The sequence below is a fragment of the Lithobates pipiens genome, unplaced genomic scaffold, assembly GCF_037356315.1.
Source record: "Lithobates pipiens isolate NorthernLeopardFrog02 unplaced genomic scaffold, aLitPip1_a1.2 Scaffold_30, whole genome shotgun sequence".
NCBI lineage: Eukaryota > Metazoa > Chordata > Amphibia > Anura > Ranidae > Lithobates > Lithobates pipiens.
Genome location: NW_027507791.1, coordinates 85,539,425 through 85,552,055, shown reverse-complemented (window position 1 = coordinate 85,552,055; position 12,631 = coordinate 85,539,425). Strand labels below are relative to the sequence as shown.

Here is a 12,631-nt window from a genome sequence, read left to right as displayed (position 1 = left end):
CATCTTGGGTATGGGAATCAGGAAATGGAGCCTTTCGGCTTCATTTCCCGGTTCCCTACTGCGCATGCGCGAGCCGCGCTGTGCAATAAGGACGGTCCCCGCTGCCTCTGGGATCTGTGTGTTTTCCCAGCAGGCAGCGGGGCACTTGCGGAAAGGGGCGGGCACTTGCGGAAAGGGGCGCCCCTTTCCGCAGAGAGCCATCCCGGAAGTGGGTGCAGTTACCTGGATTATCCAGGTAACTGCACCCCCCTCCCCCCTGAAAGGTGCCAATTGTGGCGCCGGAGGGGGGGAGGATTCCGATGACCGGAAGGTCCATTTTAGGGTGGACCTCCGCTTTAAATGCATGATTAATACATGTGTGTGACAAAAAAAATATTATCTGAATATCTTTCATCTCAAAATATAAAGTGCCAAGTCCAAAATGCAGCGTAGCATCCACTTATATGCAAATGATAATGAATAGTGAAAAAATATAGTGAAAAAAGTGGCACCATTGGCTGTGGCTGCTGTCAATCAAAGTCAGCTAGCCAATCGGGGAGAGAGGGGGCAGGGCCAGGGCCAGGCTTTGTGTCTGAATGGACGCAGGGAGCTGTGACTTGGCTCGGGTGCCCCCATAGCAAGCTGCTTGCTGTGTGGGCACGCAATAGGGGGGAGGGGCCAGAATCACAGAAGCGGGACCCGAGAAGAGGAGGATCTGGGCTGCTCTGTGCAAATCCACTGCAACAGAGCAGGTAAGTATAACATGATTGTTATTTTTATAGGAAAAAAAATCCAGACTTTACAATCACTTTAAACCAGTTGTGGACTTTAAATGTACCACACATGTCACACATGGTGTGTGGTACGCCCTGCTTCTTCTCCTCCCCTGAAGCTCACTGGCTGAAAAAGTGTCTGCTCACTGGCTGCAGAAAAGTGTCTGCAGTGTCCATATGAATTACCTAGTAGTTTGGTTATTTTTGCTACATTGTAATGACTTTGTTTTACTCATAGTAGATCAGATGGGTTACCTTTGATCTGCATATGATGTCAGTTAAAGCATACTTGCAATTAAAAAAATATTAAAACAATTGTGTTCCTATTTAGTTTTCATGGAATTATAATAACTCCTACTTAAGCACCCCATACATTAATCTTTCTTTTTCATTCAACCAGCGGGTTGAACTCTATTCCCCACTCACACACTTGAGGTGGATGGGGGAATCCTCCCCGCAGAGCTATTGTATTCTGACAGCAGAAAAACTTCCCAGCTGTCAAAGTACACTGATCAGTGCCGCCGGCTATAGCCCAAAGGGCGGTTGTACAGAAGTCAATTGGTAGATCGACCTCTGTACAACCACTCTGCCCATACACGGATTGAAATTTTAGAATACTAGTTGTTCGGATGTCTTTTGCTTCAGGACTTGGAGTCACTGAACTAGAGCAAGTATTTAGCAAGAGGAGCGTGAGTAAATTAAGAAATATTTATGTTTCTGTACTCACCTCATGTAAACTTAATAAAAATCAGAACGTAAATAGGCTATTGGATCAGTACATGATCAGTTATGGCTGCCGAATTCTTACTGTACAGGCTTCCTTTAAATCCATCTGTCTAATTTGGTAGGGCAGAGATCAAAGTGCTGAAAGCAGTAACTCATAGAAACCTTCTACGTTTACCCTAAAGTGACCTAAAGTCTGGTGGCAATGGGGTACTATATTTTTCAACTAAATACAGCTTTATTGACTATGATATATGATGTCCATTGCAATATCTCTGTACAAAAATGTAATAGAATGTTTTTAATGTGGTTAAGTTACATATATTATAGCTGTTTTTCTGTGTTTAGGTACGTGACTACTTCTCCTGGGCAGCAGAGATAACCCGAGAGATGCAGGCCGAAGAGACCATACGTGGTGTTTTGGCTAGTAGTGAAAAGCTGAAAGCCCACCAAGATCTGAAGCAAAATATAGATGCTCATCAGGAAACCTACAACAGGACAGTGTCCATTGGTCAATCCCTTCTCCAAGAGGGCAAAATCCCTTCCATACAGGTAAAATTCATTGCTTTTTCTAGTATTGTAAAAAAGCTGCATTACATATGTTAACAGACATTGGGGGTTATTTACAAAAGGCAAATCCACTTTGCACTATAAGTGCAAACTAAAAGTGCAAAGTGCACTTGAAATTGCACTGAAAGTGCACCTGGAAGTGCAGTTGCTGTAGATTCGAGGGGAACATGCAAGGAAAAAAAAACAGCATTTTTGCTTGTACCCGATTGGATGATAAAATCAGCAGAGCTTCCCCTCATTTCAGATCTACCCCTCAGATTTACAGCAACTGCACATCCAAGTGCAGTTTCAGTACAATTTCAAGTGCAGTTTGCTCTTGTAGTGCAAAGTGGATTTACTTTTTGTAAATAATCCCCATTATATCTGATTATGCTTATGGCAGTACACAATAGCTGAATTGTAAGTTTGTTAATAATAAAAAGTAATAATTAGTAGCAAGCAATAGACATTATTTTTTTAGTAAACTCTGAAGAATCCCCACAGTCCCATGCAACCCTGTTTGAGAATGGCTGCTGTATATTAAAATGCGGATTTATTCATGCAGACTTGTACAGTTCTGGATGGTTCAACTTTAAAGTATATTTGTACCTGAGGAGCCATTGAGTTTGGTTTACTAAAGGGGACTAGACTGCATTTTGCAAGTGCGCTTGCTCCAGAGCTTAGTAATGAGGTGACGCTTCACTTTACTTAAAAATACTCACATGCAAGAAAAAAAAAAAGCATTTTTGCTTGCACATGATTGGGTGATGTAAGTCAGCAGAGCTTCCCCTCATTTACTAAGTCTCTTTGCCTTGATTAAATCAACCCTGTTGTCATAATGTGCAGTTATGCACAGCAAAGTTACCTTTAGTTTAGTTTGCCCTCCTCCAGAGATATAAGATTTACACATTGTTACCACTGCCTTTCTTCTGCTGGCCTGGCATCCTCTTTTTTTAGCCATTGAATGGCCACTGATGGTGTGACTTCCATGCCTGTGTACTTGAGTACATTATTCTGGCACCCAGCTTCAATATTTGGCAACTTACAGATGCTGAGAGTATACATTGCATTGTCCTATCAATGTACACAAAAAAAAAATGTTAGCAGGAGGGGAAACAATTTGTTAGAAGAAAGAAGAAGAAGTAGAAGAATCTTTTCTGCCAAAAAAAAAACTTAGTTTAAAAAACTTAAAAACTAAGTTTAACTCCACTTTGAGATGATTAACCACAATAGTAAAGCTATGATAAATCCAGCCAAAACAAGCATTATTGCTTGTCTTTTTTAGATCAATGACAAACTTCAAGCTCTCGTAGAAGAAAATAAGAAACTTTACCAGCAATGGGAACTGAAGAGAAAGTTGCTGGAGCAAGTGCACCAAGAACAAGTCTTCTACAGAGACATTGGGAACATGGAGAAGATCCTGAATGCACAGGAGGTAAGCAAATCAAACTACATACAGCTTCTTACCCACTTGAAGACCAGGCACTTTTTGGCACTCTTTGTTTACATGTGAAAAACGTTTTGTTTTTTATTGCTAGAAATTTACTTAGAACCCCCTAACATTATATAATATTTTAAAGCAGAGGCCCTAGAGAATAAATTGGTAGGTTTTGCAATTTTTTATGTCACACAATATTTGCGCAGTGTTTTTTTAAACACAATTTATACACTCTTTTTTGAAGCCTATTAGAGCCTCTGGCTCTAATCACATGCTACCAAAAAATAAATAAATACCCTGATTGGAATCCATGCATCCGGCACCCTGTATGTAGATCATATACCCTATGGATGGGCTGCCACTGCCTGGTACAAGCACTTGAAGTCACATGACGTCACATATACTGGATTTGGCAACAAGTGGTTAAAGTAAGCAGGGGCTGATCTAGCGGGTCAGTGAGCTACTGAAATGAGGCCTTACCCAGGCAGCAGAAGTAATTTTAGGAGAAATATGTCAGCAATAATTCTGTGTTTATTGGATAATATTGTACTTTTCTTTTCTTTTTTAACAGTAAGCAATTGGTAAAACTGAGAATGAAAAACATTGGGGCAAATTAATAGGAAGTATCTATCTTAAAACGGAACTAAATCCTCTTATCCTTTACACTGAAGGAAGCTGCCATCTTAGCCTTTGTTTGATCTGTAGTTGCCTTGGTGCTGCCCATATGATCTATTATGACACCAGGCATTTGATGGCTTGACATTTCGAAACCTTTCACACTGATGCCATTTTTCAGGCACTTTAACGATAACAATAGCGCCTGTAAAGCGCCTGAAAAACGGCTCCCATGCCACCGCAGTGTGAAAGCCTGAGTGCTTTCACACTGGGGCGGTGCGCTTGCGGGCCTTTACAAAAAGTCATGCAAGCAGCATCTGTGGGGTGGTTTAGGAACACTGTATACATCGCTCCTAAACTGCCCCTGCCCATTGGAATACATTGGCAGCACTCCTGACGCTCCTGAAAAGCGTTTTGGAAGTGCTAATACACAGGCGGTGTTAACCCTTTCTTCAGCTGCATGGGTTAAAACTGCCGGAAAGTGCAGCTAAAATGACAATAAAGTGCCTCTAAAACCAGTGTCCCTTTACTGCTGATGTGGTCGAGGTTGAGTGTGAAAGGGGTCTTCAGGGGAGAGCACAAGCAGCTGTAACAGTTATCATTTATGGAATGCATTGAGTGAAACTATTTTTGGAAACAGTTAAATCATGTTTAGTTGCACTTTAACTGTGCCCGTTGCCTACAGCAGCCAATCAACATCTAGCTTTCATTTGTTCCACACAGCTTAGAAAATAAAAATTTGAAAGCTAATTGTCTGGGTTCCAGTTGAGACAAGTGCTATAAGGTGTATTGTCCATAATCTAGGAGTAGTAGTGTCTAGACAACGTACCTCATAGATTTTCAAACATAGCCTGGCAACTTCTGTTTTGCAAAAAATGTGTTCTTACTTATTTTGTGATCTCTAAAGCCTCGTACACACGATCGGACTTTCCGACAACAAAACCGTGGATTTTTGTTCCAAGGTTGCTGGCTCCAACTTGTCTAGCATACACACGGTCACACAAATGTTGGCCAACAATTACGAACACGGAAACGTAGCCAGTGCGGTTCCTTCTGCTTGAATCCGAGCATGCGTGAACTTTTGTGCGACTGACTTGTGTACACACGATCGGAAATTCAGACAACAACGTTTTGTTGGCGGAAAATTTGAGAACATGCTAGCAAACATTTGTTGGCGTAAAGTCCAACAACAAATGTTTGATGGAGCATACACACGGTCGAACTTTCAGCCAACGAGCTCACATCCAACATTTCCCATCGGGAAATGGGAACACATTACACACACACATTACATAGTCTGCATGCACTTAACATGAAAATATAACTGATGCTAATCCACATTAAGATGGGTTGCAGCTGTAGGCCCAAACTTGGGTTTTACAAGAAAAGATGAGAGCTGCATATAACTTCAGCCTTCGTCTCTGGATTAACTATCTGATTAATATTTGGGTATATATATCACTGAAGACAACCACTGCCTATGTATTTTTCTCCTTGTATGTTTAGTTTGTATTTTCCAGTTTTAAAAACACATAAAACCTACCCCTTTAGAGAGTAGCATTAAGGCAGAAGTATACCCTCGGACCTTATGATATGTGTCACCTGACACAAATGCCATCTTGTATCTTATTTCAGGCTCTTGTTCTTGCATGCATCTCTGCACCAGTTGTGTAAAAGTGTCACAGAATATTGTCCTGTTGATAGGTCAGATGGAGCTGAATCTTTACATGAGCAATTGCACAAGCGGTGGCTTTTAAATCAGCTCTAGCTCCTTTCTATTTTTGGGATTTGGCATCTTCTTCCTTTTGTTGTGTCTGCTGGCTCTCCAACTAAAACAGACACCGTGAAACCGGGAGCAAATGATGTGCTGCCTTTTCATAACATGTGCACTCTGCTGTCAGGGTTTAGGGATAGAACCGAGGAATACCATTCAGACTTCATCCTCTTTGTAGGCTTTTATTTTTTCTTGTGGCGACTGGCACACACAGTTGGAAAATCGAGGCAACAGACTTTGTTTGGGCACTGGACTTGTACCCGTCACCTCAAAAATTCCATTACAGTATAAAATAGTATTAAACCACCTGCTTTTCTAATAGACTCAATAATGATGTCTTTTCTTTTTTGGCTTTGTCTTTTGTAATATTTATAGCTTTCTCATAAAGGGAAATATCCAGACTTCACATTAAGACTTCTGTAGGTTAAGGTTGCAAGTTAACCTTTTTATTGAGAATGGAAATGAATAAATTGTGTGTTTTATATGAAATAACTCTCAGTAGTTCCTACATGGATCGAAAAGCCAGCTCCAGTTAAAAATGTATGGTCAAGCTGTAAAAAGATACTATATCAGGGGTGGTCCGTCCATTAAGGGGACACGGGCGCCGCCCCCCCTATACATGCTTCCGCCCTCTATACATGTGTCCATACCCTTGCAGGACACTGGGCGCATGAATTACAATTACGGGGGTGTTTTTTTGAAGCACTGATTCGAGCCAAAGGCTCTAATAGGCTTCAAGATAGGGTGGACTCAGAGCGCAGAGAATGCGCTCACAGCCCACCCAGGTGTATTACAATAGAAAATTAATATTCGCTATTTTAACATTGATTTTCCCCCCGGCCAATCAGGAAGCGGGTCTGAGATCTGTCACCTAATTGGCTGAAAGGATAGTTGATGAGTGGGTGGTTGTTGGCCGCCCCCCCAAAAATAAAAACACTAGCCACCACTGTATTGTTTATATGGGCATGCTGCTTTTTAGTGCATCTAACAACTCCCCCCCCCCCATTAACTGTTGAAATGGTAAAAAATAACTATATCAGACTGGTATTAGAGCTAGACACTACACTACTTAGAGCTAGACACTACATCCAAAATTATATTAGCAGATTACAAATATAGTATTTAACCAAGGGGCTTTGCAATTGTCATAACTAATATTGCTAATATCTTAAAACCACCATAATCAGTGGTTGATACCCCCATATATCTACCAGTGGGATGGGGATAGAATTCAGTGCGTTTCTCAGACGACAGTCTGCTTCATCAAGAAATATGGAAAACATATCCACAATAATACAGTAAAGTCAATAGTAATATACAAAATTTCATATATATTGTACTCATTGTCAGGTTTCAGTGATAGTATATCGCCAACTTGGGGTTCCTCAGGACACGGAATTTAAGCCCAACCACTCCTTCTTCACCAGTGCCCTTGATGGTGGGGATGGAATTGCAGCCAGCTGGAACCAGGTTGTGGTCCCCAGGTACACCCAGCTGAAGATGCAGAGACCACTCGTGTCTGCAGAGAGCAAATAGCAGGAGACAGAAGGAAATCCAGGAAACAAGATGAGGTCAGGGTGGGCAGCAGGCTAGCACAAACGGTAGACGAAGCTGGGGTCAATACACGAGAAGTCAGACATTGAATACATGTAATAGTAGGCAAACAGGGGCTCAAAGAACTAGGAAATTGCTCAGGCAACGCAGGCTGCACTATATAGGCTAGCAAACTGGGAGGTGGTCTAGGAAGTGATAGAAGAAAAGGAAATATAAACCCAATAGTAGGTGACACCCATAGGTGAGCACAGAAGCCAAACAACACATGTGAATGGGATCACAGGTCTAAAACCTAGTACACACAAGCTGATTGTTGGATGGCATCGGCCGGTTCAATAGAACCCTGCCGACATTCAGGCTGGAGGGAACAGCAGCCGGTCTGACAGAAGCCGCGCTGTTCGACAGAAGCCGGCCCTTCGACTGGCTTCTTTAGAAGGGTCTGAGAGCGCTAACCGGAGTGTTCTGGTGCAGACCTAGTAAAACCTAGTACACATAAGCTGATTGTTGGATGGCATCGGCCAGTTCAATAGAACCCTGCCGACATTCAGGCCGGGGGGAACAGCAGCCAGTCCGACAGAAGCCAGGCCGTCGACTGGCTTATTTAGAAGGGTCTGAGAGCACTAACCAGAGTGTTCTGGTGCGGGGGGCTGTCCCCCTGTAAAAACACAATAGCAGAGCAGGGGAGATTTCTGTATTAACATTGGATTGCTAGTACAGCAGCCTGAGCTGTCATTCTAACTGCTGAGATGGACTAAACAAATCTAGTAGTGTTTACAAGACTTTAGAGAACCACTGCAGCAAGGAGGTAAGAATTACACAGGCAGGACAACTACACGCTAAAATGTGACACACATAGATATGTATAAACACTCAAAATTCATTATGAAGATTTATTTGCAGCACATAAGAATAAACAGGAATGTAGCATCGGATAACCTACCAGCTCCGCAATGTAATGCTTCAATCCATATGGAGCTGAATTAAAAATAAAGCAGAAAGATCATTAATATTGCATATGTCTATAAAGCAAGAATACAAGTGTCTATAGTGATCATTCTTCCAAGGGTTACCAATGTATGGATGAGGCAGACACCAGGATCCCCAATAAACAGAAAAGGTATACTCCTCAAAATGCCAATTAGTTGCTGACATGGGCTGCATCTGGTGGGCCGTTCATGCGCACAAGAGTAGTGCACGCCACTTCCACCACACTGTTAAACCACTGGACATGTAGATCACCTCATACCACAACAATACAGGGATCCACCCACAAACAAAACAAGGTACAAGAAACGAAAAGGGAAAACTCAAGGAAAGGAATAAGAGCAGCTCATAAAAAAACACAAACACCAGGATTGAAAGGAGGCAGGCTAGTAGGACCATACTGGTCAAGTTTAGCTGACAACACAGATTTTAAAACAACATAGTTCTATAACTATCAAATGTACAATAATAAGCTTCAAATTATATATATATATATATATATATATATATATATATATATATATATATATATATATATATATATATATATATATATATATATATATATATATATATATATATATATATATATATATATAACACTAAAAAGGCAAACAATATTCCACTAGCAAAATTAAATTACAAATGTCATATATGTGGCAAACAGAAATACCAATTATTTTCAATGAATGGCAAATTGCTCACAGCATAGTTGCTCATGCTCATAGGAAAGTTTTTATTAGTCAAAACCTCATTTGTGCGAGGTGCCTGAATGGCCCTTAGCATATATATATCCAACGAATTTCAAGCCTAAGTATGGAATTATGAAAAAGGACCACCCTTGAGTTCATTTGATCCAGGGCAATGAAGTAAACAAATGCGGTATCAGTGATAATTTAACCCTGCAAGTCAGTTAACTGGAGTTAATAATTTCTCATTCTTGATGAGATAAATGTAGTCAGAAATGTAATGCCTGAATTAAGGGTTAGTCTTGCCAACGTAAAAAACACCAGAGTGACATTGCATCAAAAAGGAAATACCAGTAGTCTGACAATGCTAAGGTGAGTCCAACAAAGTGACAAGGATTAAACATAGAACTATTTGCAGTAAATGGTTTCATCCTCCTTAATCGAATAACTTTGGCTGCACATGCCATGTTTAAAAGTATCCCTATTTGTACAGGGGTCACCCCTATCTGCCCCTTGGAAGTAACTTTGTGCCAATCTGTCTTGAATTTAGATCTTCTTAGATCATCTGATACTACTTCAAGTCTCTTTTAATATATTTATTCACAGTTTTATCACTCATTAATGGGTAATATTTATTAAGACATTCCCTAACATTCTAATGGCGGCAAGAATAATGAGTATTAATATGAGTAGAGCCGAACTTAATTTTCATCTGAGCTTTTTGATAAGACTTCTTTAAAGAGTCTTCTTGAGAATATTTTTGTTATACTCTCACTGCAGTATCCTTACCTTTAATAATTTCTTCTGCAAGATTCTTCTGATCTAAAACCATCTCAGTGTATCCTAAGACAATAGTTATAGGATATGCTTCTAATTAGAGGGTGAGGGTGAGCGCTAGCTGCATGAAGTATAGTACTGCCTGCTGTGGGCTCCAATGAGACATCTTGTTGTGCCAGTATTTTAGTATCCAGAAAGGAGATTTTGGATGCACTTAAATTGATAGTAAATTTAAAGCTGTATATGTTCCTACTGAAAACAAACATAAAGATATTAAATTACTATATAAGGTACCAGTCCAGATGACAAACACATCATCTATGTATCTGTGCTAAGCTAGGATGTGGCACAGGTACAAAGAGAAGAAGTCATCTTAAAATGCATTCCACTCCCACTCCCACTAAGTACAGATTAGCGTATGATGGGACTGTTGAAATTGTTCTTCATAGGTATTGGGTACCTGCCCGCACAGCTCGGGCATTCCCTGGGAGTACTGACAAATGCTTCCGCAACTGTGGACAGCGAGGTGATGTTATGCACACATGGTGGGCTTGCCCAAGGTTGGTGGGGTTCTGGTCTAGGGTTTTTGGCTTGCTGCAGACACTCTTTCATCTAACGATCCTGGCTTGCGAGGCCCTCAACAGAAGCTGGCTACCTATCTATTTATAGCGGCCAAGCGGGCCATTGCCCAAGCCTGGAAGTCACAACGGGTAGATTTTCAAGGGGTTAAGACCCGCATGACTGCTATGTTACTTCAGGAACGTATGTCCAGTATTGTCCATAATTCTCATGCTAAATTTCTAAAAATCTGGGAGCTGTGCATCTCCTATGAGTTCCCTGTACTCCAAGCGGTATGCCTGGGCTTGGTCTAATTTCTCCTGGCGGGGCGTCCACGCCCGAGCTTCCCCCCCTCCTTTCCTCCCCCCCTCTTCTCTTTACCCTTCCTTCTTCTGTTCCCTATCTCTCTTCACTCTCCTTAGTAATCTCTCCCATTGCTAATAAAAACTGCTGCCACCCATGGACGGGGGTAGTAGGAAAAGGGCTCACCCTCAGGAAACAACAAGGGAACGAGTTGTTTGGTACTGAACCAGTCTCGATTTCATCCCCTGCTCATTTCCCTTCCTTATCTTGTGTTTATTAGAAGTATACTGTGATGGTTTGCCCTTTGGTTTTGTATTCATGATTAGTGGCCCCTGTGAGGGCTCACAAGGAGTAGATTGTAATCTCTTGTTTATTTCTGTTTATTCAAATTCTCAATAAACATATTGAAACAGAAATTGTTCTTCATAAAAAAGGAGGGAAAAAAGTGCACTGGTCGCTTATGCAACAAGACCTTGATATTGTAAAATACACTGGGATAATGCAGAAATCTCTTTTGCCTTTTGATTTTATTCTAACATTAAATATCATATATAAAGGGGAAGGGGGAAGGGGAATGCAGAAGGGGATTTTTCAACGGTGCAGCTTATAAGAGAATAATAGCAAGAATATAAAAATTCATAAAGGTTTTATTTCAATATATTAAAAATAAATTGTATAAACATTAATGACAGATACAAAGAATATACAGGAAATACATAGCTATTGGGTTTTGGGGATCCTGAAATTATTTGTTGATAAAATGATCGCACTTCTTCCCGACATGTTTCGTAATGTGCTTCTTCAGGGGAATGTGCAACTAACAATAACATAAGGAGAGAAATAGTTTAAAAAAACAAAAAACATCAACACACAATGTCATGCACTATAAGATATATTCAAAAAATACTTTACAAGATTGTTTTATTACATGATTATCTATAATCTCAATATGCTTGGTCCAATAAGGCGATGCTTACCCAAGGTCAAAAAGATACACCGCAACCCCGGAGCCGGCAAAAGTTGGAATATAGTTGTGTAAGCCAGGCAAGTAAGATCAAAACCCCCCCCCCCCAGCTCAATGGAGGACACAGATGGAGGTAAGCAAGCGCTACAAAAATAAAAATAAAAATATAAAATAATAAGAAATGACAAAAACATAGTTAAATTGGACTAAATAATAATCGTTATAATGCCCTCAATTATGTGAGGGAATTGGGGCGAAAGCCTCCATATCAAAGAAAGATATATAAAATATTAATTAGGATAATTAATATTAGGTGACAAGTATGGATAGATTAAACAGGCATTAAACATTAGTTGTCAATTAGAGCCTAATTTAAAAATGGCTAAAAAGAAAATAAATGCTTTTACCTTTGAAAGTAAAAGAGGATGAAATGGTGTAACCATGTAGCAATATAGATGCAATGAATGTAAAGCAAATCGCCACAACAAGTTAGCCAATTCGATACACTGCTCTTTTAAAAGCTAGTGAGTGCAGCGCTTGGCTGCCCCTCAGTATCTGCTAGACCTAAAGGCAAATGGAAAAGATATAAATAAAAATTTTGAGAAAAAAGTATAAACTGCTACAGAGTGGAAAACAAATGTATCCAATTTACCAGGGAGCAGAGATCCAGCGTCGCAGTGATGCCTGTACCGTACCTGTAATCTAAATGTCCATAGACTGCGCTGCTTATAAATCCTCCATCCATCGAGCCGGCGCCTGACGTCACCGGCTCAATGCGGACATCCAGGAGAAGGCAATGCGCATGCGCGAAGCCCGTCGTTACGACGTCCAGACTACAATCCCCATAATTCCGCAGTGCTGATAAACGGAATCAGCATAGGTGGTTGCCAATGATGGCTAGCTGCGGAGACAGGGCTGTGCGAGCTCTCCGCCCCAGAGGGGGGCGGGGAA

General features: G+C 40.8%; 1 protein-coding gene across 3 annotated transcripts in view; it reads left to right on the top strand.

The window, feature by feature from the left end:
* Positions 1 to 12,631, top strand: part of SPTBN5 (spectrin beta, non-erythrocytic 5) — a 404,631-nt gene that overhangs the window by 197,012 nt on the left and 194,988 nt on the right. For all 3 annotated transcript variants that reach the window (XM_077464540.1, XM_077464541.1, XM_077464539.1), the window contains exons 33-34: positions 1,824 to 2,027; positions 3,310 to 3,459. In XM_077464540.1, the coding sequence (XP_077320666.1) occupies positions 1,824 to 2,027; positions 3,310 to 3,459 (354 nt within the window). The remainder of the gene's footprint in view (positions 1 to 1,823; positions 2,028 to 3,309; positions 3,460 to 12,631) is intronic.